This window comes from Tenrec ecaudatus, chromosome 1, assembly GCF_050624435.1.
Source record: "Tenrec ecaudatus isolate mTenEca1 chromosome 1, mTenEca1.hap1, whole genome shotgun sequence".
Classification (NCBI taxonomy): Eukaryota; Metazoa; Chordata; class Mammalia; order Afrosoricida; family Tenrecidae; genus Tenrec; species Tenrec ecaudatus.
Window position 1 is genome coordinate 121,127,837 of NC_134530.1, and position 25,410 is coordinate 121,153,246.

The window sequence follows — 25,410 nt, forward strand, 5'->3', positions numbered from 1 at the left end:
GAAAAGATTTTCCAGCTCCCAAATACTCATCAGTGGAATATCATATAGCAAGACTACAGCTAACATTTGTCAAATCAGCAGTTTTCCTTCAGAAGTTAGTTATCCAATGCTACACAGGGATGCAAAGAGCAATGCACGTTACCTTATGTTTAATCATCCATTTCACAAACTTATAGTCAAAAGGTTCATTGTTCTTCATTTCAGAGAGGTCTACATCTAAAATAGAAGCAAGAGTAGAAGGTCTATATATTATATCTGAGGCAATATGCACGAGGGGGCTTTAAAAAGCATATGGAACGTTCCATTGTTTTGTATTTCCATTTTTCCAAGAATTTTTTGAAGTCTCCTCATAGTTCATTTAAATATATTGATTCATAGCACTTTCTCCTGGCTTAAACCAATTTAGTTCAAAATCTTCTAAGACATCCAAGAATCTGCTGGAGTCTCATACTGCACAGTGTGGTGCAAAGTGAAGAATTCACCGATCAACAGGCTAAGGGAGTAGTGGAATAAACATCTGTTTGTTGACGCTCACGTACACAGATCTTAACATGGGGAAAGAGTAAGAAATGAGAGGCAAGAAGAGTTTTTTGCCTTCTCATCTAGAAATAATGCAAGACTCTATGACTAAAATTGGGGAACTAATAGTCACCTTAGATTATTCATTAGTAACAACACTGTAGATCTTTAAATAGCTTTCATTAGGTTGTAAAATCCATGATGATAACATGTCAGTTTTGAAATCTACTGCATCTCCACTTGTAACTCCGGCCCTACACAAGTAATGGCAAGAATACTTGTTCAATAGTTATATTATTATACAGTAAAACCTACAAAAGCTGGAACCTGCTTAGGGCAGAAACCTCCTTTAGGACAGAGAAAGAAAATAATTTCCATAAAGCTAGCAATAGAAAATTGCTAAGACTTGTCAAAGGCAGAAAACTGGTGAGACGTAGCGAAGCAGGGCAGTCCTGTGGAATTATGGCTTTCATTGTACCATATCAGAAAGATGTAATACAGATTACATCGTATTCCTTCATCTGCTTTTATCTGCCAGGTGATGCTGTTTACTTCTTGTTTCAATACACCGGCAGTCTGTCTCTTATTACATATTCCATTTACAATGAAATGCATTTGTGACCTGTTGTTGTTTTTGGTACATCTTATCATTAGTAATATACACTATATATGACATTGCAGAATATAATTTGCTGATGTTACCCTTTTCATGCCAATCCCCAAAGATGAAGAGTAGATGTATAAAACTATGGGTAATAAAAGGCAATAATAATGAAAACAAACAATGTTTTCTATTTATATCCAAATGGATTTATTAGGCCACAGCTATTGTAATGGAATCTTATTGTAAGTTGGGAAATGCCTGTATTGCACAATTAAACAATTTTATTTCAAATTTGGGGGAAATGAAATTCAAGTATTTATTTCTATTCTTATTTCTTGTCTCAGTTTTGATGTAAGATATAAAATTCAGTTTCAACAGCCTATCTTTCAGATTGCTTCAATGTTATTTATTCATTTATACTAATGAATCTTTTTGAATGGCCTAAAGCAACTAAGGATAGTAGATTATTCAATAAAATTCTACAGCTTATTGCTCAAAATAAATTTATACAGCTACCTTATAATTTCCTTTTATTTACTAAATCAGTTGTTGCTTTTAAGTTAGCTCTTAAAAGCCTTGACATTGAAGAATGTTTTAGCTGTATATACACACACATATGTGTACATATATACACATACAGACACATATATGTGTATACATATATACACATGCAGACACATACATGTGTGCACATATATACACATACAGACACATATATGTGTGTACATATATACACATACAGACACACATATGTGTGAGTACATACATACACATACAGACACATATATGTTATGTATTTTTACGTGGGTATTTTATTTTCTTCCTCTGCTGTGCTTTAAGGAGAGTGAAATTTTCATATAACAATATATATACTATTAATTGTTAAGTATGCTACACAATTATCTCATTTAGTCACCACTGTGATTCTGAAGAAGTAAAGAAGGGTTAAATTATTATTTTAAGGCATATGTTTATGTGTGTTTAATTGAAGTTTGACCCTTACAAAAGTAACACCTCAGGAAGCTACACTCTAACTGTAAATTATGTGAAAATTCAATATGGAAAGTACACAGTAATGATAAATTCAAGGTGCAAAGGGAACCTGGAAAAATAAGTGCTTAAGACTGGGAGTCAAAGGAAGAACAGGAGTGTTAAACAGGCTATGGCTGGTGGCTGTACAACCCACTTATTCTTACACACAGCCTGGGACGAGAGTGGGTTATTTTATTGCGATGCTGTCCCCCAAAGGAAAGGAATAAATTCAGTTCCAATGGGCTCATAGTTAAAAGGAAGTTAGAGTCTATTTCTTCTGAATTGCCTGAAGTCAGAGATCCTCAAAGAAGCCAAACAAAGTCTTTCTTTATTGAAGGTAAGATTTTAAACCGTGTTACTAATGACATGAGCATTTAAAAATAACTCATGAAAATAAAAAATTGGTCATTGCAATCCCACGGTCCTCTCCACAGCTTTAGACTTTACCACCTCTTGGTAGAACCACCACAATCCCTGCCTTATTTACCATGGTGACATAGTACCATGCCACAAGGTCAGCAGTTCGAGAACTAGCAGCTACTCCGAGAGAGAAAGACGAGGCTTTCTGCTCCTGTAAAAAGTTACAGTCTTGGAAACCCACAGGAACAACTCTTCCTTGTCCTTGTGGGGTCACTGAGAGTCAGAATCGACTCCATGGAGCTGAGTCTTCTCCTTCTAGTCAAGTGTTCCCTTTGGAGTTTCTAGGATGGTCTGGAAAGGTGTAGAGGATACGTAAGTTTAGTGATTAGACAATGGATCTCTTTGTTAAAAGCCTGGTTCTGTTACTTGTTAATCGATTCATTTTGACATTTTTTTACCCAAGTAACACATGTCGTCTATGTTTGGTTGCCAATTACTCCCTCTGCTTGGGATATATCTATAAACACCTTTAGGATAGGCCTCTTTGTGGGTGAACATGTGGCATAAAATTCAAGGTGATGAAAGAGACCAGACTAACTGGGTGGAGAAAGGCAGGTTGGACCTGAGACTATGAACTTCAGTCACCCTTGAGGTCAGGAACTGAACCCACTTCTGTGATAATCAACCACTTAAATCAGAGGTGCAGCACTTACTGAAGGCCACAGGAGCAGAACATGCTTTCCAAAACACCTGTAGGGGGGAGGGAGCAACTAGCAAAGAAGAGGCATTGTCAGAGGGGTAAGCTAAAAAGAGGTACAGAACCAGGAAACACAGAGTAAAAGTGGCTTAGGGATGCACATAGAGGGGATGGCAACTGATGCGCTGGGACAAAGTCAGTATGGCTTGTTAAATGTCCGAGCAGTGATCTGCTCTGTAAATGCTCATCAAATTCAGAAGAAGACGTTGAAAATGACAGCAAGAACCTTGGCTAACCATTGCCACTTGTTTGCTTACAACAAAACAAACGATGCGCCAATGTGCGTGCAGAGAAACGGTCGTTCCAATTGAACAATACCCCATTTCCCTGAAATCAATGAAGATGATAATGCAATATTATAACAAGTAGAGGCTGATAACATCAAATTCTATCTGAAGGAACAAAATTCAAAAATACTATATTAATTACAAAATTGGAAGTTTTACTTTCGCTGACTGCTTAAAATTTGCAATTTTATAAGAAACTTTTCAAGTTCAATGACATATAACTTCATTATAATAAAAATTTAAAACTATATTTAGGATTGTTGTAATTTCTCCCAGAATAAATCATGTTCTTAAGTTTACTATGATTAACTATAATTAGTCTTTGTTAATAACTTAAAAGAGAAAAAAAATGTTTTTTCTGTAAGGTTTTTCTGCTCCCCTCAAAATTTACAACCTTTGAAACCTGTATTGGGTTGATATGATTTGGAATCAAATCTATTGCCTAATTACACATTACAGAATACAAAAACACTGATTTTTGGAGACAGAACTATTTTTAATCTAACTATATGACTTCAGGCTAGCTATTAGAAACTTAACCCTTCTCGTCTGTAAACATTGCGCTAACAGTCTTCTTAAAAGAGTGGTATGAGTCTTGACACTTGTTAATATATTAATATGTAGATTTTCCTTTTTCACTTCCTTTCTCTGTAATCAAAATAGTAAACATTCCTTATGACTTAAAATTTTCCAGAGATATTATTCTATTTTTTAAAAGTATGCCTTTTTTCCTTCAATGAAAAATCAGCACTGAAATCACTGCTGTTGGAGTTGGTTTGGACTCATGGGACCCTACTGGGCGGATCAGAACCACTGGGGTGGGGCGGGCGGGCGGGCGGGGCGGGGGTGGTGGTTCCGAGATGTAACTCTTTATGGGAGTAGAACACCTCGTCTTTCTCCTTAAATGAAAATAAAAATAAAAATGAACTCCAGATATATAAATGTATCACATTAGGTACATGTGTCTTAAATTACAAACCAGAAGGGAAACACCACAAACGCGCTGGCACCGGGTCCATTCTGACTCCCAGTGCCCCGGAGGGCAGGGAAAGCCGCCGCTCCTGTTGGCTCCTGAGTCTGTAACTCTTTAGGGATCAGAAAGCCTTACCTTTCTCCCTCAAAAGAAGCAGGCAGCAAATTCCATGTTTAATAGATTATCTAGAACAACGACTCTAGAGTCATATAACAAGTGTCATATTTCAGGGCAAGAACCTAGAAGTAAAGATAATTGTTGAAAAAACACTCACCTTGTTAAAACTTCATCCTTTCTTCATAAGCTAAAATGCGGATATGCTTTGATACAAATCTTTACCCCACAACTCTACTATAATGTCCCACAATACGTTTCCGTATATTTGAAACACTAAAAACCCTTACAGACCTAGTGATGACACATCAGCAATGATGAAGTATCCTCCATCAGGAACTATGGGCTTCAGCCCAACACTTTCAAGTAAGCGGACTATCCTGTTTCTCTTCACTTCCAGCTCTTGTGGCAAAGATGTAAAGTAGCACTCGGGGTCATCCATGCGTTTGATGTCAATCCAAAAAGCTTGAGCCAAGGCTTCCTGATGTTGACATTGAAGAACATGGAAAGGGAGTAAGTGATTTTTTATTAGCTTATTGGTCTTATGTAGAAAAATGATTTGAGTAAGACAATTGGCACTAAAAAGGCACAGGAAACGGCAGCTGTATTCCTGTGAATATCTGCTAAACTGCCCGTGGATTCATGGAAGTACCAGGTTATCTATCACATAAATGGCCAAATCTAACATGAGGGAATGAGAATCAGCCCTGAAAATCCAAATAAAACAAGAGGTATTATCTACAGGCTTATTTGGAAAAATATGAAAAGTAGGTTATTTTCTATCAAGCTACAGAATATAGAAATGATGAACTAGCCATTCCCTTGGAGGACAGCAGTGGGTATGAAAGCTGACCCACTGCATAGAGGAGAAAATGTGTCCCCCCTTACTCCCCATGAGTGCATTAATCTCTGCTCTAATCATTCATATCCTAAGAAATGAATCCAGGTGCAACGAGGGTTAGAAACACATGTAGCAAGTCCTCTCATTCTCCAGGTTAAGTCACAAGAGTCAGGAGGAGTGCGAGACCAAGGGCAAAAGCCAGTGTTGATAAGGATTAGGCAGGTGTCTGAGAAGGCAGCAGCAGGCAAGCGAGAAAAGGCATACAGAAAGATCACTGATCTGGACAGACAGGAGAGCAGAAGTGTGGTGGGCAGGCCTGACTGGGGATGACTGAGTAGGGCTCGTACTCAGCAAACCAGGAGATCCGGGTGAATGATGGAGAACTTCAAATAGCTAACTTAATGGCAAAAGAAAAGTGGTCAAATTCTAAGGAAGTTAGTCAAAAATCAAAAGAGCAAGAACTAAAGGATAAATTAATCCACACAGTAAATATATATTGAGTACCTATATTAAGACTGGCATGGAGAGAAGTACTGAGGATATATCAATGAAGAAGAATGATTTGATATCTGCCTTCTGTTAGTGGGGGATGAAGGGGTGTGTCAGAAGACACATGGATGAAAAAGATCAAAGTCCTAAAGCTGTGAATATTAAATGCATTATTTGCTCAGGTAAAAGACGGGCGAACATGAGGAGGTTTTCAATGGGAGAGAAGAGTGTATACTAAAGTCTTAAGGCAGGATGTACTTTGTTGTATTGGACCAGATCCAGTGTTGCTGAAAGGTAATATAGCAAGAGAAGAGATCAGAGACAGAGAGAAGAGCAGGATCATGGAGAAATCTGCTGGACAAGATAAGTCAGCAGTTAAACAGGACAGTAATTCCCTAGCCCAAAGGGAAAAGAAAATCACACCTTTTGCTGTTGAGTCAATTCTAACTCATAGCATGCCATGTGACAGAGCAGAGTTGTTCCAGAGGGCTTCCAAGGCTCTAATTGACAGTTGCTGTGGGGGAAATGCCAGCCCCCTACAACTAATCACAGGTGGTGCGATTGTACAATGTGTGTGTGTATATACATACATATACACACATCTACACATACATACATATATGTGTATATACCGTACTCTCTCGATATATCTATAGTCATAGGGAGCATGCGAGATAAAAGAGAGATTGAAATAATGGAGTCAGACACATTTCATGATAGCATGTTCACCTCAGCCCCGCTTGGTGGTCCATGTGGACAGAGGGGGAGGGGGAGGAGGACAAGGGAACAGGGGAGCAAGGACAGGGGAGAGAAAGCCGAGGAGAGGCAAAGAGGGGAGCCCGAGAAAGCTCTTTATTGCTAACCCAGGCCTATATAGCTTTGGGGGGGGGAGTGCAAGCCCACTAATTTCAGGTAAAGACATCCGTCACAGGAAAGGGTTGCACTATAGGTTATACAGCAATGAGAGGGGGACAATCTAGGGACATACACGCAATAGGAAGAGGAAGGATTAGGGTACACATGTGACAAGATGGGCGGATCCTAGATTCAGGATGGCAGCCTAACTTTAGATGTCACTGAGCAGGTTTGACAGGTTCTCTGGATCTCCATAGAAACCATTATCAGTAGGGAGGATGTCTCTAAGCATCTGACCTCCCACCATATGCTGACAAATAGCCTCTAATGTTTGTGGTATCTTTGGGGGAGACAAAGCTGGGGAAAAGTCTCTTTATGATGCCCTAAGCTGCAAACTACCGCATCTTTCTCCCCGAGAGTAGGTGGTCAGTTGGAACCACTGACCTTTGGTTAGCGGGGTCATCTTCTAAACATGGCAATTGTGAAATGGAAACAAGACTATAATGGTTTAGATGCTATAAACTGCTGATGGTTCACATTAACTCATCCTTTCACTATTGTAAGAGATATTGCCCTAAAAAATGTAGTACCCAGGAGATATAACCATCCATCCTAGCCAGAGAATCATCCTAGACTCCTCGCCTCTTCTCGCACCCTTATGGAATTCATTGGAAAATAGTGTTGGCTCTACCTTGAAAATATGTCCAAAGTCCTGTCACATTTTACCACTTCTGCCATTCTCAACTTGATTTACTCCACTATGGGCTCTCTTCTGGAACAGAGTCCCTGCCTTCTAACTCAACAAAGAGCCAAGTCTCTCTAAGAACACAAGCTAGGTCGTGTCACTGCTGGGCTCAGAACCCAACTCAAGCTACCTTGTGGAGACCTACTCACTGATACAAACACAACATCCAGGCTGCTTATCTGTGCCTACCTTTACATTCACTTATTCTCTCAGTCCACGTGGCTCTTCTGTGGGAACCCAGTGACTGCTGCTTCACCTCCTGTAGTCTGTGGTTCAAATGTCACCATCTCAGTTTGGCTTTCAAAGACTGTCCTTTGAGCATAGGGTCTTCCACCCCACCTTGGCACTTCATGTCCTTCCTTGTTCTTATTTTTTCCTCTATAACATTTATTAACAACAGACATATCATATTATGTTTTTAAATGATTTTTTATTATCTGTGTCCTCCTACTCGGTGTACGCCCCATGAAAGGAATGGTTTTTGTTGTAGTATCTCTAATATCAGTAAATATTTGTGGAATAAATGCATGTATTTACCCTGGCAGGATGAAGTGAGTTTAATATGTAATAAAACCAAATATGAGAGTTGACCTTGATCATGGTACTACTTTAGAGAGTTACAGTTCCAGAGTGGATGGGATGACAGAAGCAGAGGTCGGACTGATGGTATCATGAACTAAAGAAAGCAGGTAGCTTCTTAGAGCCAGTAAAAGGCAAAGAATGGCCCCTCCCCTAGCTCCTTCAGAAGAACAAAGTCCTTCCAAAACCTTGATTTTAGCCTCACATATCCATTTTTGATGTCCAGAATTATACGACAGTGATTTTAAATTGTTTTATGAAAATAGATGTGTGGTAATTTGTTACAGCAGCAACTGGAAACTACTATAGCCATCTAGTACTTAAATGTTTAGGTAGACCCTGGATTATTTAACCAACTGTCTATAGGTAGGCACAGAACTGCCCCTGATCTTCTGCCACATACAGTTGCAGGGTAAATTCCTAGACAATGGATCCTGCTTCACAGGGTAAGCACGTGTGTGATTTGGATTGGTGCTACTATTATCCCCTATAAGGATTGTGCCACTGTGTTCTCCCATCAATAACATATGAGTATTTAAAGCTAAAATTTGATAGATTAAAAAAAATTCACCTCAGCAATGATAGCAAAGTTCATAACACAAGGCTGGCAAGGATGTGGAGAGAATGGTGCAACCCCTGTGGAAAGGGTACCGTACTTCTACTTCTGTACAACATTGGAAAGAGCACTACCACTTAATCCAATAGAAGGCATATATCCCAAAGAAAAAATATATCCCACACCCACGTTCACTGCAGCATTACTCACAATAGGCAACAGTTTCAGTGCCCATCAACGGAGGAATGGATAACAAACTAGGGCACTACACACACTAATGCTAAAAACTCAGAGAACCACGAAACACCGTATCATGTGGATGCACCTGGAAGACATTAGACTGAGAAATAAGTGAAGGACAAAGGGCAAATATTGTATGAGTCCACTATTATAAAAACGTGAAGGACAGATTTACACACACAAACATTATTTTATATGTTAGCAGGGATTGGAGGGATGGGAAGGGAAGATCCCTAACTAGATAACATACATGTTAATTTAGGTAAAAGGAGCAATAGGCACACCACCACTAAGGACAAGGAAGACAGAGAGGAGCACAGGAGGTATAGACAACAAAGGTAAGTGCTATTTCACGGACAATCCTGCATTAACAGTAATGACGAACACGCGTCCGTAAGTGGATATATAGGCAGACAAGCAAGAGGAATCACTTTGGAGATGAAAGTGACTACCAAACAATAAACATCCAAATCGATGTCAATGAGTGGCTCTAAAGGACAGAACAGAATGACCCTTTGAGGGGAGGGGGATTTCTGAGACTAAATATTTACAGGAGCCGAGAGTCTCAATTTTTCCTATGGGGGAACTGGTGGGTTCAAACCAATGACCTTGTGCTTAATAGTTCAGTGCATAGCCAACTATGCTACCCGTATTCCTTCTGAAGGGAACTACATCCACAATCATTTGTAGGTTTGGCTGACGATACTTCTGCATCAGTTTATATCCAGATATACAGTACAGCATATGGGGGCAGGTGGTGGTGGCAACACAGTGATGTAAAATTCCCAGCCATATCCAAACAGCTTAAGGAAATGAATCGCTGGACCTGAGTTTTGAGTGACATCAAAGTCAACTGGCATAATTCATAAAGACATTGTTCTACATCCCACTTTGGTCAGTAGTGACTGGGCTCTTAACAGTTGGTGAATGCCTCTATAAGGCACAGCGATTGATTTCACCCCATGCAGAAGAACAAAAAGGACTGGTGACCTAAGATGCATGAAAACAATTAGTGCAAATTAGTCATGCAAACCTCAGCCTACACGATCCTGTGATCGACAGATCAACGGTTCTCAACCTGTGGGTCACGACCCCTTTGGGGGTTGCATGACCCTTTCACAGGAGTTGAATGATTCATAACAGTAGCAAAAATTACAATTATGAAGTAGCGATGAAACTAATGTATGGTTGGGGGTCCCCACCACGTGAGGGACTGTATGAAAGGGTCCGGGCATGAGGAAAGTTGCAAACCATTGACTCGATGGTGCCTAGCCACCAGTGCAAACTGCCCTACAAGGGATCGCAATAGAGGGTCCTGGACAGAGTGAGAGAAAATGTTGATCAAACCTCAAAATCTGAAAAATACCGGGCTTAGTGGTCTGATAGCAACTGCTGGAATTCCCTGAGACTATGTCCCCCTTCTGTCCTGGAACTAAATACACCTTCATAGCTCAACTTTTAGCCACCAATAGAAAGGCCTGCCAAGGTGAACAGTTACCACGAGGACAGTATGCCCCCCTTAGAACAATCAATCATGTGGGATCAAAGGGGCAGCATTTGCCAAAGAAGAAAGCCCTGGAGCCTGGAAAGGAGAGGAAGGAAGTCACGGGAATGGGAAACACAGAGAGGGTCCGGGAAGAGTGCTGGTACCTTGTAGGCTACAGTCCATGCCATGGATCAAACGGGTGCGGGACGTTGAATGGAAAACTAACTTGCTTTGTAAACTTTCACTTAAATTATAATACGGGATGACTTCAAAGAGTTTGTGGGAAAATTCCATGATCTTTTAATTCTATTCTTTTTTTAAAAAAATTCTATTTTTCATTGAACTTTTTGAAACCCTCTCATAAAAAGTTAAGAAACAAACAAAAATTATTCTTGTCAATCATGACTGTGTCCACTCCTAAATCCCCAATTATGTTAGCCAGCCCCGCTAAAGGAAGACAGGAAGGCAGGAGCTGAGCAAATTAGAGGGTGACTGCAAAAATAACACTGTCACTGTAAGACCACATTTACGCCTCAACATACTATAAAAACCCCGCTATGGAGTTGATTCCAATGCATAGCAACCCTGAAGGGCTGAGTAGAACGGCCACCTGGGGCTTCCGAGTCTCGGCCATGGAAGACTGCCACATACTTTTCTCTCGAGTGACTGGCGGGTTTGAACCACTAACCTTTTGGTTAGCAGCTGAGTGTTTTACCACCATGGCACCAGGGTTCCTGAAAACCAAACCAAACTCACTGTCATCAAGTCACTGCTGACTAATAGTGACCCTGTAGAACAGGGTAGAAAGCCCCATTGAGTTTCCGAGACTGAAATTGCTTACGGGAGTGGAAACCCTTTCTTTCTTGCGCAGAGTGGCTTCGAACTGCTGACCTTGCAGATCGCAGACCAATGCATAAGCACTTCACCAACAGGGCTTCCCCAAAAGGGTTCCTAGTTACTATAATACTTACCTGTAATGGAGTGGCACAAGTATAAATGGTATTTTGCTGAACCGTCTGTAAATGCTTTATCAAATAACTAGGACCAATGGACCAGCCAAGCTGGGAAAGGAAGAGATAAACACAGATTAAAAACCAAATTGTTTACACTAAATCTCAGAGAGTCGGTATGCTTCATTAAACATGTAATGCGATCATTAAATATAGGTATGTAGTTCTAAAGTGTTCACACTATAAAGACAATATACTATTAATAACGGAAAGTCATTTCAACATTGCCTTTAATGAAAATGCATGCAATGCAGCCGCTGCACCTCTGCCTTCAGAAGGTACAGTGCCCACAATCATTATCAGCCTTCTCATCTCTTCTAATTTGCTATTTTTGATATTCTGAAGGTCTAAAGACCAACAGCAGTATCCAGCCTATTGTCTGACCTATGAATTTTGAGCTTGCTAGCCTCCCAAAACCTCAGGAACAAATTCTTAAAAACGTAGATCACCCTCTCTCGCATGCACTTTATGTTTAAGCAGGGAGATTACAGGGGCTCTAATATACTGGTTCTATATAGAAAGCCCTGATTAAGACAGGGGGCAAATGACTTTACTTGGTTTTAGTTTGAGCATCTGTAAAATTGGGATAATATTTGTAGTCATCTCTGTGGTAGTTACATAATTTCATGTCAACTTGAAGATATATAAAAGTGTAAGGGGTAGATTCTAGCCTATCAACCAGGTCGCAGCCTGATGCTAACTCCTTGTGGGTGTGGCCTTCTGATGAGGAGGACTCTAGGAACTTCCTATTCTCTCCTGCCTTCATCTTCCTACTGGCTGATGCTGGTTGCTTCAGAGTCATGGAGATGCATCCCCCGCCATAGGATCCACAAGACTTTGCACCCACCGGCCTGTGATCTTCCTGCACTCTGCATCATTGCATGTGGCTTCGTGAGTCTGAAGAGGGACTTATGAACTAGTATTGGATTTATGGACTTGAGTTGGACTGGACTGGGGTGTTTTCTTGATATATAATTACTTCTTGATATAAAGCTCTTTTGTACACATATATAAGTGTCAATGGATTTGTTTCTCTAGTCAACTGAGCCTAATACAATCTCATAATACGGTTATATAAATTTAATACAAGTGATATGTAAAGCACTTAGAGAAGAGTCTTATAAAATTTGGCAGTAATAACTGCCCCACATTAGTCATTAGTTTTCTCTTTTTATATGAATATACATAAAATTAAACATTTTTAACAAAGGAAAATGTCATTACTTGATCACTTGTAAAACGGTGACTATGTTTTATAAAGAAAAGAGGTCAGAATTAAAGCTTAATGAAAAAATAATAGGTGAAACAGAAAAACCCATGTCAATGGAATTTAAATGCATTCAAAGCACAAAGTAGTTTAATAAGAAAGATAATCCATGTTTAAATATTTCTTAATAATTCATATTCATCTCACCTTCCATCCAGTTACACTGAAAGTCTTCCCAGCACTTCCTATTGTTATTGCTCTTTCCCACATACCTGGGAAAGTGGCTGACAGGAAAATATAGTTAAATAATTAATTTCAATCAGTGTACATTTAGTATATTCTAAAAAACATGAAAAAGATACATAAATTTAATGAAAACAAATACTCATATCAGTGTAGCTATTACTTTCAGATAATGCAATTTATGTTACAATACTTCCAGGCACTGTTAACACTGCACAAAATTCTATTTAAATCTTATCTTTTGAAATAGAAAAACTAGTTTCTGAGGAGGGACTGTGGCATCAGGAGGCGGTGTTTGGGGCAGGCTGACTTGGCAGCAGTGACACAAGCCACGGCACTCAGTGTTCACTGCTCAAGGCCATACATTCAGCAAAAGACTTGGAGCCTCAGTTCTGGTTGTGGTCCCAGTGTCTGTCGAGACCCTCTTTATTCTACCCATTCTGAGTAGATGTCTACAGGCTTCCTAAAGTCATGCTTGGTAAATGTGGACTCGAGACCAGCAACGTCAGTGTCTCCTGGAAACTTGTCAGAAGAGCAAATTCATGGACCTGGACAAACTGAATTGTAATATCTGGGGAGCACAGAATAGCAATATAAAAATTTGAAACTAGATGTTTAATTGAGATATCCTATATATAATTTATTCATTTAAACTACATAGTTTTTAATATAGTCAAATTAGTCACCTTAGTTTTTAATATAGTCACAAATTGTCATCCATAAAATCAGTTTTAGAAATGTTTGTTTTTTTTTTGCCTCAAAAGGGAGCCCTGTACTCTTTAGCTATCACTTTATCTCCTCCTCTCCGCCACCCTCCAAGCCATAAGCAACTACTTCAATTACGAATCTGCTTTGTTTCTATAGGCTGGTGTATTACAGATATTTCATACACAACCCAGTCAGTTCCAATTCACAGTGCCCTGGAAGACTAGCGCAGAACTGCCTCATGAGACTTAGAGGGCGATAAATCCTTCTGAAAGCAGGTTGCCACATCTTTTCTGCATGGAGCAACTGGTGAGTTCAAACAGCTCACATTTTCATGAAGAGCCATGTACTTAACCACGGTGCGACCAAGGCTTTTGACATTTCATATAAATGGGAGGATATAGTGTTTTGTGATGAGCTTCTGTATCTTAACACAATGTTTTCAAGATGCATCCTTGTTGTGCTAGGTGTCAAGATTTCATTCCTTCATCTGAAGATAAACTATACCCACTGTACAGATGCTGCTGTTGCTATTGGGTGCTGCTGAGCGGTTCTGACTCACAGTGGCCCCGTGTAGAGCAGCGTGCAACCCTGTCCTATCACAGCCTCACCATTGCTGCTCTGTCTGAGTCCAGTGGTTCCGGTACTGTGTCCGCCTATCCTACTATACAGCTAAAATGGACAGATCCATTTTCTTTATCCATGCACCAGTTAACTAACTTTGGGGGTATCTCCACCTTTCGCTAGTCTAAATATAACTACCATGGAATTTATGCATGAGATTTATGCATTTCATTTCTTTCTGGTGGAACTGGTGTAATTCTGATGGACTTTCTGAGGAGCTGCCACAGTGTTCTGCAGAGTGAGTGCACCATTTTTCTACAGATTCGGCAATCTGTGTTTTAAGAGAATTTCTAGGAGATACTGACATTTATTACTTTGAGTACCTAGAGATCCCAGAGATTCTGTACATTACATATATTTCTTCTGCTCCAGTTATTCAGACCTATTTTTCATGGTTTGTAACTAAAACACTACCCGATCCAGGAATTGGTGAAGTACTTTAAGTAGCAGACACTATGTGGAACTGGTTGAGTGGGTTTCATTTCAACTATACAATTTATATACGATGGGATTGTGGACAAGTTGCTTAACCTCTCTGTGCCTCCATTTCCTAATAGTAGCTAGCTCATAAGATTTTGGTGAAGATTCAGTTAATATATGCAAAATGACACTGGCATATGGAAAGCAGCAGATATGCTATTATTTACATGATTTTCCAAGGTCTTTGACGTACTATGTGTAAGAAAGGCAACCTGTTAATACCATCTTCCTTTACTGTAAGTGTTCTGCAAATATTATTTATTCATCCAGTCAAAACAAATTTACTGAGTACTTACGATGTTCTGTGCTCTATGTTAGACAGTAAGGCACAGAGGTAAAGGCAAGCAAGCATAGACTTGCTCTCAGCAAGCTTACAGTCTACTGAGGGGACAGATAAGGGAGCAAGCAGGCTTACTGCCTCATGATAACATGTCTCCTGACAGGGAACCTCCTTATCTTCTCGACACCCAACACTGAGTATCCCAGCACTCAGTCTACAGCAGACGCTTACTTCCCATCTGCACTATTCCCGCTGGGGCATGCCTCACTCTTTTTCTATTTCTCTCTATAACAAATATCAGAGTATGATAGATGTTTTACTTATAGCTGGACGCTAAAAAAAAGCAGGATTCTTGCTAAGAACTCAAAGACATAGGCAAATATTCTGATTTCAGTATTTAATCATGTGATTCAAAAATTCTTGCCCTAAAATTTCAGTTTCCCTTCAGCATGTTCATTAATTCATTCATGTATCAGTCACTTAACTTTTAATGCACACAATAGGCCAACTACAAAGTAGAGACCTATTACAAAGACTATTTTAAAGCTGATCTGGGACTCTTTCCAGTCAGTTCTAAACATACACATGCATATTTAGATCCACAACTGTGTAGTAATGATCGTACCTATTTTTAAATGCTTATTTCCAGAATATACCAGCCACTCATAAACTTCATCACTGATACAAAGTGTATCATGTTTGATGCAAAGGTCAGCGATTAATTGGAGTTCTTCTTTACTATACACCTGTGCATAATTAACAGGGGAAAATAGAGAGCCAGTTATTATTCAACACAGGTAACCCACTCTAACAAATCAGAAGACTGTATAAAGAGAGAAAAGACTTACTTACCTTGCCAATGGGGTTGTGGGGATTATTTAGTATAATAGCTTTGGTTTTGGAATTAAATTTACTTGCCAGTTCTTCAGGATCTAACGTCCAGTCAGAACTAGACCCCTTTGGCCCATCAACAGGTTTCTAAAGGTGAAGAATAAAGATACAACTTAATTCAGGTAATGCATGTTTGTTGTCTTACAAATACATAACCTAATAGGAACAGAACCCTTCGAAAGGCATGGGAAAGGAAATGACACAAAGGACATAGTCAGAAAGAAGTAGGCTCTAGAATGTACTCAGCTGGGCACTAAAGGTCAGTGGTTCAAGGTCACCTAGAGGTGCTTTGCCAGAAAGGCCTGATGAACAACATGTAAAAAATCAGCTACTGAAAACCCAGTGGAAGAGCACAGTTCTACTTCTGGAGTTTCCATGACTCCAAATGACGCCATGGCAACTGGTGGTCTCTACCATAAATGTCCACCCACTCTTGGCCAACAGAAAATTAAACCCTGTCAATACTAACGACTATAAAAGTGACTTGTATTTTTCCAAAGAAGTGAACGATCACTGTGATTGAGGACAGTGGCAATTCAGTGGTAGAATTCATACTTTCCATGCGGGAGCCCCATTACTGTCAAGGTGACACTGACTCATTGGTGACCTTGTAAGGTAGATTGCAACTGGCTAGCATTTCGTAGGCTGCCATCTCTATAGGAGCAGATTCTTAGGTCTTGTTTACTTCAGAGGTACTGGGGTGGGTTCTAACTGTAGACCTTCCAATCAGTAGTCAAGTCTTCAAACGTGCACTACCAGGGCTCCTCTAGGTCAGGGACCTAGGGTTAGGTCTCCGTCACTGCACCTCTAGCACAGGCACCATCCATGCTGGATGCTGGTATGATGTTGAGCAAGTTTCTGGGTAGCTTCTAAGTTAGGAAAGGATAGAAGGAAAGTCTGAGAGTCTGATTTTGCCATTAGGTACTGTTAAGTCAATTTCAACTGATTGCAACCTAATCACATAATACATTTAAATGTTGCCTGGCTGTGAGTCATCCTCAAAAATGATATGATGTTTAAGCCCATGCAGCCATAGGATCAATCTCTATGGTTCAGGATTTTCTTCTTTTTTGTGATTCTCTACTAAGTGTGATGGCTATGGCTGTGTGTTTACTTGACTGGGCCATGTTTCTCAGTGGTTTAGCAATTATGATGTGATCATACCCTGAGGCAGTCAGATTATTGTGCCAACCTGGCCGATAAACACATGTGGGGTTAACTGAACGGCAGAGGGATAAATGGCTCGTTGAGACTCGCCTTTCTAGTTCTCAGGTCCCTTGCTTTCTGATGGTCAGACCAGGGTGCAGCTGCCTTAGTCAGTTCCCTGCTTTAGCTGGGCAGGCTCACTTCCTGCAAGACATCCCTGAGGAGAAGCCAAGTGGACGTACCCCGATGCAGCCCTGGGTGCTGGAACACCGGTGTGGAGACCCCTGCCAGCACTGAGAAGCTTACACATCCACTGACTCGGCTTTCCTCCTGCAGTTGGCATCATTGCGTCTGTTTTGTGAGATGGAGGAGGACTTTGTGGATTGGTGTTGGACCTATGGGTTAATGTTGGACTTGTGGGCTTGGGGAACACTGGGTTAGGATGTTTTCTTGATGCACACTTACCCTTTATATAAAACTCTCTCTTATCCATGAGTTTCTGTGGATTTTTTTCTCTAAAGTACCCAGACTAACATATACCCCATGATGAATCTGATATAAATTAATCACTTTTATGATGAGATCTGCTATGATCAGGCAGTCATTTGAAATTCCTCCAGGGTGTAGTCTCCTTCCAATATATCTGAATGTTTTGGTAAAGCTGGTTTGCTTGTTGCTGAGCCTGCATACTGTATCTGGCTTGATAGCTGGCCTTCACGCCCCTGTACTTGAGCCAGCAGCCTGCCATATTGCTTGCTGTTCCTGGGAGCATGCAGTAGCCTGTCATCTTACCTACTGCCCTTGGATTCACTTGCCTCTGAAGCCAGCAGCCTGCCATCTGACCTGCCAATCTCGAGTGCCTCAGGCCGTATGTGAATAAGAAGAGGCCTCCATCTGATATCTGACTCATGGTCTTGGAACTTGCCAGTCTCTAAAACTGTGGGAGCCATTTCCTTGAGATAAATTTCTGTAGGCAAAGGGACTTCAAAAGTTACTAGAAAAGTGGAATTGAAAGACAGTGGCATTTTCCCACAAACTTTTTGAAGTCCCCTCCTATAAGCTTCATTGTTTTTGCTTCTCCAGAGCACTCAAGACAACAAACATGAGGTCCTTCTCCAAGGATTGGTTCCAGTAATCATATATCTGATGTCAGAAAGGGAAATCTCACCATCCCCACCCTAAAAAAATCCAGCTTTATTATTTTCAACCAGTTGACATACTTTGTGTGTGATACAATTTAATGGTTTAAATATATGAAAAAGAGTTGATAGACCACTCTTACTTTTAAGGAACATTCTGGGTATACCTCTTCCAAAACAGATTTGTTAATTCTTCTGAAAGTCCATGGTCAATTCTGTATTCTTCACCAATTCCATGATTCAAATGCATCAATTCTTCTTTGGTCTTCCTAATTTACTTATTAACTTTATTTACTAGCCTTCATGTGCATCTTTGCTGCTTTATACACTTTAAAGAAGTCTTTTGCAGCAGATTTGCCTAATGCGATACCTTTTTTGATTAATTTCTTGACTACTATTTTCCTGGGTATTGAATGTTGTTTCAAGTAAAAAGAAATCCTTGACAACTTCAATATTTTCACCATTTATCATCATATTACTTATTGGTCCAGTTGTGGGGAGCATTGTTTTATGTTGAAGTATAATCCATACTAAAGGCTGTATTCTTTGATCTTTATCAGTAAGTGCTTTCAGTCTTTGTGTTCAGTGAGGAAGGTTGTGTCATCTGCAGATGACAGGTTGTTAAAGGGACTTCCTCTAATCTTGATGTCATGTTTTCTCCTCATTTTCAGAAAGCAAGGTGTGTCGTCTGCATGCTATGGGCTGTTAACAGGCCTTCCTGCATGTCTGATGCATATTCTCCATACAGTCCAGCTTCTCTGATAATGTGCTCGGCATACAGGTTGGATAAGTGTGGTGACAGGTCATGAGTCACACACGTTCCTGATCTTAACAAGTCCCTTGTTCTGTTTCAAGAGGGCATGACTGGCTCTTGAATAATGCATGATTGGATGACTGCCTCTTGATTCTTGTACAAATTCCACATGAGCACCATGAAGTATCCTGAACCTCCCATTCCTCTCAAGGTTATCTCTAGTTTGTAATGATAGACATTATGGAGCATTGTCATTAAGGAGAAGTAACGGTTTCTAACCTGGTGTGGATCACTAGTTGGTGGAGGAGAGAAATACATAACCACAAACAAAACATACTACTGGCATGTGGATATTGTCACAACAGAAAAACCAGAAGAATCACTGCCATCAGTGCTGACTCATAGCAACCCGACAGGACAGGGTAGAATGGCCTGTAAGTTTTGAAGGGAGTAGAAAGCCCTGTCTTTCTCCCTCAGAGCAGCTAGCTGTTTTGAACTGCTGACCTTGTGGTTAGAAGCCCAATGATACCAGGGCTCCTTGACAACTGAGGCACTTACAAACAAATAACAGAGCAATGGAATTTTCCCCCTATACATTGTTGATTACTTTTGAAGTAGAGATATATAGGAAATCCCAAATGGCAAACACTTTTGCATTAATGGGAACAAATAGCCATTTTCAAAGCTTCAGAAAGTAAATGACCCAGACTGGGCAAACTCACAGATCTGAGAGGAATGAAAACAGGTGTCGCTCCGGCCATTTTCACCATAGGCTCGTAGCAGTCATAGAAAGGAACTATTATTATCACCTGAAATGAAAACAAATAAAGGCATTATATGTCAATTTATGAATCCATTCAACCTTGTGTACCTACTGTGCGCAAGGCACCGTTTCTGGTGTTGAGATGCAGCGCTGAAAATGCTGACCTTGCCTCCATGGAGCTAAGCTGGGAGTAGATGAGACCTTGGGACTGAACTTCATTGGAGTCTCTGGCCCCTTAGGGAGATCGATTAGGGGATGGCTTTGCAGTGGGCCCCACAAAATGGCATCCAAATTTTCCATGTGCATAAGTAGATTTTTGGGGGAGGTAGGGGCCATATCCCTAATCAAGAATGTCCCATACATAAAAATATTCTTTCTATATCAAATGATAGCATACAATCTGGAATTTCCCCCTTAACGTTAGGTGGAATATCAAATAAGGGCGGAAGCAGGACTCTAAGGAAAGGAGACAGCACCGCAAGGCTCTATGATGGCGTACTGTTTAAAAAACATCTTCTTGAAAATAAGGATGCTTCTCTCTTCTTCAAAAGCATTCCCAAACAGGGTGGATACAGGGAGACTAGTTAGGGTGTTATTGTGCTTGTGTGACATCCAGTTTTCCTTCAAGCATCTCCTATCTGGATCCTTTTTTCTTAGCTCCATGACCCGTTGCCCCCAGACTTCCGGCTAGATTTTCAGGTCAGTGGAGCAATTCCACCAGTCCGGTTGCTACCACATAGCACACTCCCCATCTTGTTCTAAGGTTCTGGCTCTTGCTTTGCTCAGAAAGTCTGCGCACAATTTATAACCATCATATGCAGGCAACCTTGTTCTTTTTCAATCTAATAGTTCTTGAAATGTTCATATTATTATAGTACTCATATTTACTATTCAATTTTGGCAGAAGAATCATAAATTCTAGAATAATTTTATTCCCTTTTGGTTGTGTAAATAATAGCACTGTATGTATAGTTTCTCTTATTAAAAGAACACAACTAGGTTGCTAACTAAATTCCCTTAATTTATATTGCTAGACTGACGAGTCTTTATTGCTAGACTGACTAGACTCTAAAGATTGGTATGGTGCTACACACACACACACACACACACACACACACACACACACACACACACACACATAGCCAAATTGATCTAAAAAGTCTGATAACAGTTTATAGTTTCATAAATCTACACAAAGTTTTCTCATTTAATTAAAAACGATACCCAATTAGTTCCTTTGTTAAATGAATGGTAAGTAAGCACTCTTTCTTTATTATTTACCATTACATTTCTTAGTATATGAAATATCTATTCAAGAATTTTCACACTAAGGTTTCATGAGGCCCTTATACTCTACAGTTCCTTTATGTCTACACCAATTGTTGAACTCAGACTGAGGGCCTGCCAGGTATACTACATTAAAAAGTAAAATTACCAACAAACAAACCAACTAATAAAAACCCTCCAAACACATTGCCATTGAATAAATTCTGACTCATGGTGCCCCTACAAGGTAGGGTAGAACTGCCACTCTGGGTTTCTGAGACTGTACCTTGTTATGGGAGTAGAAAGCCTCATTTATTTTTCTCCTTAAGAGTTGCTGGTGGGTTTGAACTGCTGACCTCACAGTTAGGAGCTCAATTCATAACACTATGCGCCCAGGGCTCTAGTACTTCATATTAGGTATTAGCTATTGTTGAGGACTCAGAAATTAATCAGGGAATCACTCAAATGATCTGAAAATTCTTCATTAGTCTGTGATGTCCTCAAACAAGAGTAAAGCTTTCAATGAAAAATATTAAATGATATCAAGATCTTGAAACATTTCTTGAAAGAACTGTAACAGGAAAAACTCAAACTGCTTTACTAGTGTGATCCTGAGGACAAAGCAGAATCAAAGTAATGGCTACCAAGAGGTAGGAATGGTCTGGTCAGAGGGAAAGCAGACCAGTCAGAAGCAAAGGTCATAATAACAGTTTTTTTGGATGCTCAAGGCATTTTGCTTGTTGGCTTTATGGAGGGCCATAGAACAATAACATCTGCAATATGGTGAGAGCGTTTTGAGAAGAAAGCCAAAGCTTTAGCAGAGAAAGTGCCTGGGACAGCATCCAGAGAGTCTTTCTCCACCACAGCAATGCTCCCGCTCATTCCTCGCATCAAAGAAGGGTAATTTTGTGAGAAGATCCATGGGCAATCAGTAGGTAGGTACCTTATAGTTCTGGTTTGGCTTCTTCTGACTTTAACCAATCTTAAAGAGTACCCCAAAAGGCTGTATTGACATACATTCCCAGCATGTTCAGTTCTTTAGGGATGGACTGAATGGCTGGTGTCATCAACTGCAAAAGTGTCCTGAAGTTGATGGAAATTATATTGAGAAAGAACATTTTGTTTGAAGATCCTCATATAGCACATTAGAGATAAAGAGAATCTCCTGTGCTCAATACTTTTCGCCACAATCTATTTTTATAATGGGAATAATCCATTTTTACTTTTATAAAGAATAATTATTGAGTACTCATTATTTTAGTTGCTATCAGTTCTCACAGAGCTTAAATCTTACTTACTGAGGGATACTTGTAATTAGGAAGAAAACCAGTAAATCAATTAGATTTTTTTCATATACCAATAAATGGTATAAAGAAAGTAAGCTAACCCAATGTGATAGAAAATGAACATAACTATGATTTGAAAATATTAGATAAGGCTATCAGGGAAGAGCTCTCTAAAGATGTGATATTTGAGACAAGATATGGATAATGAGAATATATTCATCCTGCAAATAGTTCCATCTGCCTTGGCAAGCCATGATCTCCAACTAAGGATATATCAGGAACAAACCAGGCAAAATTTGCCCCCCTCAAGGAGTATAATGAGGTAGAAACCGTCAATAGATAAATTTTTAAGTAAAATACAATATGGAGGACAGGCTACACACAGTGGATCTTAGGTTCAACTAAGCATTGAACACTTGATAACCACAGGCCATCACTGGCAACAGAAGGAATGGCCAGCAGGGCACGTTGAGATGAATCTTTGTAGTGGTTATTGATTTGTATGCATGTGACTCAAAGCTGGACAATGAAAAAGGAAGCAGAAGAATCGATACATTCCAAGTATAGTGTTGGCAAAGAATATGGACTATACCAAGGGATGCTAGAAGAACAAACCAATCAATGTTAAAAGGCATACAATTGGAACACTCTTTGAAAACTAAGATAGCAATATTTCAGCTGACTTATTATGAATGTCATCAGGAAAGAGCAATTGCTGGAAAAGAACACCCCGCTTGGTTGAGGGTCACGTAAACGGAAGAATCCCACAATGAGGTGGATTGACATCATCGCCACAACAATGGACTGAAGATGGTGTAGGACCAAGCGATGTTTCTCTCTGCTGTACACAAGGTTGCCATGAGTCAGACAGAACTAAGTCAACTACAACTGGCAACTGCAACACATAGAGCCAGCCAAGAGCTATCTTCTCCCTGGGGGATACGGTTCAGATGCAAGAAGATAAGATTGATATGGTGCTGCAGGGTCCATCTTGGCTAGAAGCCCTGTGCTGCCCAGGAGCCAGCAGCTTGGTGACAATGTTACAGATGTAGCCATCAGAGTCACCACAGATGTCGTGATAACAGTCATTGGGAAGTAAAGCAGAGTGTCCCCACCAGGAAATTATAGTTCTCCCAAATCAGGGTTGGTTTTTCTGGAAGCAACATTGTTTAATAATGCTATTGATATATACCATTATATCAAGAGTTTCCAGGATTCTCAGTGGTTTTGTAGTTACGTAATGATCTAATCCAACAATTATGTAGTGATGTAAATTGGTGTTTATGCATCAATGTAATCTGGCAGTTACAGTGATGAGGCACCTTCCAGTTTGCAATCTGATGTGTTCATCCCCCATTTTCCTATGTGCCAAGTAAAAAAATTTTTAAGAAGATAGGGAAAAGCGGACTACAGGATTTTCAAAGACAGGGAAAAATAACAAATATGATAATGTTAATATACTTACTTCATCTCCCTCTTCAATCAATCCTTGAATGGCGTTAAAAAGTGATCCATATGCTCCTACTGTCACCAAGATGTCTTCATTTGGATTGATTTGATTTGGATAAAATTTTCCATATAGGCAAGACAGAGCTTTCACAAGCGCTGGATGACCCTGTTAGATGAAAAGTATGAACAATGAAACTTGGGTGTGAGCATAGCCCCTACTTCATTACATTAATATAGCTTTCAAATGAAAAAAACTTTGACATTTACAATTGTCCAAAAGAAATCAAATAAAAAATTCTTAAACGTTCGTATTTAGAGGCGAATGCCATAAAGGTTAGAGAGGACAATGAAAGGAGTCAGACTCTCTAAAGACTGCTGCGGTTGTCCTCCTATGTAGGTCAGACATTCCGATGGGAGCTGCCCTAGCCGAACTCAGACACTTAACTACAACGAGTGTGATTGGACCAGAGTTGTAGAAGTCTAGCAGTACTTGATCATCAAAGACAAGGTGATTGTGGCTACCATAATGGGCAGCAGCATCAAGCAGTAATCAGAATAGTGTGTCGTCTATAGACTTTAGGCATTGGGTACTTACTTAGTCACAGTGTCCCTAGGAGTGAAAGAGATGTGAAATCTATTAAAAATCAACTTGATGTGTTCGAGAAGAATTGGAGGACAAGTGATGGGCAGTCTAAATTTGATTCCCATAATAGAGAGTCACAGCCCCTCAGTCAGTTCCCAGACTTACGTTTATAGATTTATAATATTGTAAATAAAGGAGAGACTCTGTCCCTTGAGGAAGTACCTCACTACAGTCCCAAAAATGTATAATATTAATCTTTCTCTCAGCCTTCTCCCAGGTAACTATTGCCTTTTAGGAGACTGAGTGAACATGAGGGAAAGGAAGCGATCAGACTATTCTGGAAGTACTGACACTGCACTGAAGTGACACTAATGTCACAGCACTCAAAATATCAGAGCGGCCCACAAGTCCGAGTGGGAGCATATGGAGGAGTCTCAGCTCAGGTCTGGCTCACAATGTGGTGACTTGCCCAGTTCCACAACGCACAATTGGACTAGACAAACTCAACAACTGGCAAAATCCTCACACGGTTCTGCCATGTGGAATACGGGCTCTTATGGTAGGAAAGGCAAAATAGAAGCCATTAGGGGTAAATCTGCCTTGGGAAAAACTAACGCAAAAGCAACACCACATTCCCATGTTCCGTGAGAACTGCAAAAAGCAGCGAGCCCACTGGACTTGAAGAATGTAGGAAAGTGGATCCCACCACATTCCCACTAACTTCCCCATTTGTCCCCATTTGTCATGTGTAAGATGGATTTTGGGGAATGGTAGTGGATTATCATAAACTTAACTAAATGGTATCTTCAGATGTGATTTCATTGCCTAGGAAAACTAATACATCTGATACCATAAGGAACTATTAATTGGCACGAGGCCTTTTTATCCAAACTTGTTTCCAAAGACCATAAGTAACCTGCTTTCATCTGATAAATCCAGCAATACACCTGCACTGTCCTACCTCAAGATATAACTACTCTCCAGCACTATGCCATAATTTAATCCACAGGACCTTGATCACCTTTCCCTTCCACAAGATGTCACACTGGCCCATTGCATTGAAGATATTATACTGGCTGGACCTTGTAAGGAAGAAGTATCAATGATTCTGGGCTTACTGGTAAGATAGATGCATGCTAAAGAATAG

General features: G+C 40.0%; 1 protein-coding gene across 1 annotated transcript in view; it reads right to left on the minus strand.

The window, feature by feature from the left end:
• The window catches only part of KYAT3 (kynurenine aminotransferase 3), a 75,227-nt gene that overhangs the window by 13,209 nt on the left and 36,608 nt on the right, over positions 1-25,410 (minus strand). The window contains exons 5-12 of the mRNA XM_075558096.1: positions 23,697-23,846; positions 19,639-19,725; positions 15,839-15,964; positions 15,612-15,732; positions 12,862-12,938; positions 11,409-11,498; positions 4,941-5,127; positions 143-216 (exon numbers count right to left, since the gene is read on the minus strand). Coding sequence (XP_075414211.1) covers positions 143-216; positions 4,941-5,127; positions 11,409-11,498; positions 12,862-12,938; positions 15,612-15,732; positions 15,839-15,964; positions 19,639-19,725; positions 23,697-23,846 — 912 coding nt within the window. The remainder of the gene's footprint in view (positions 1-142; positions 217-4,940; positions 5,128-11,408; positions 11,499-12,861; positions 12,939-15,611; positions 15,733-15,838; positions 15,965-19,638; positions 19,726-23,696; positions 23,847-25,410) is intronic.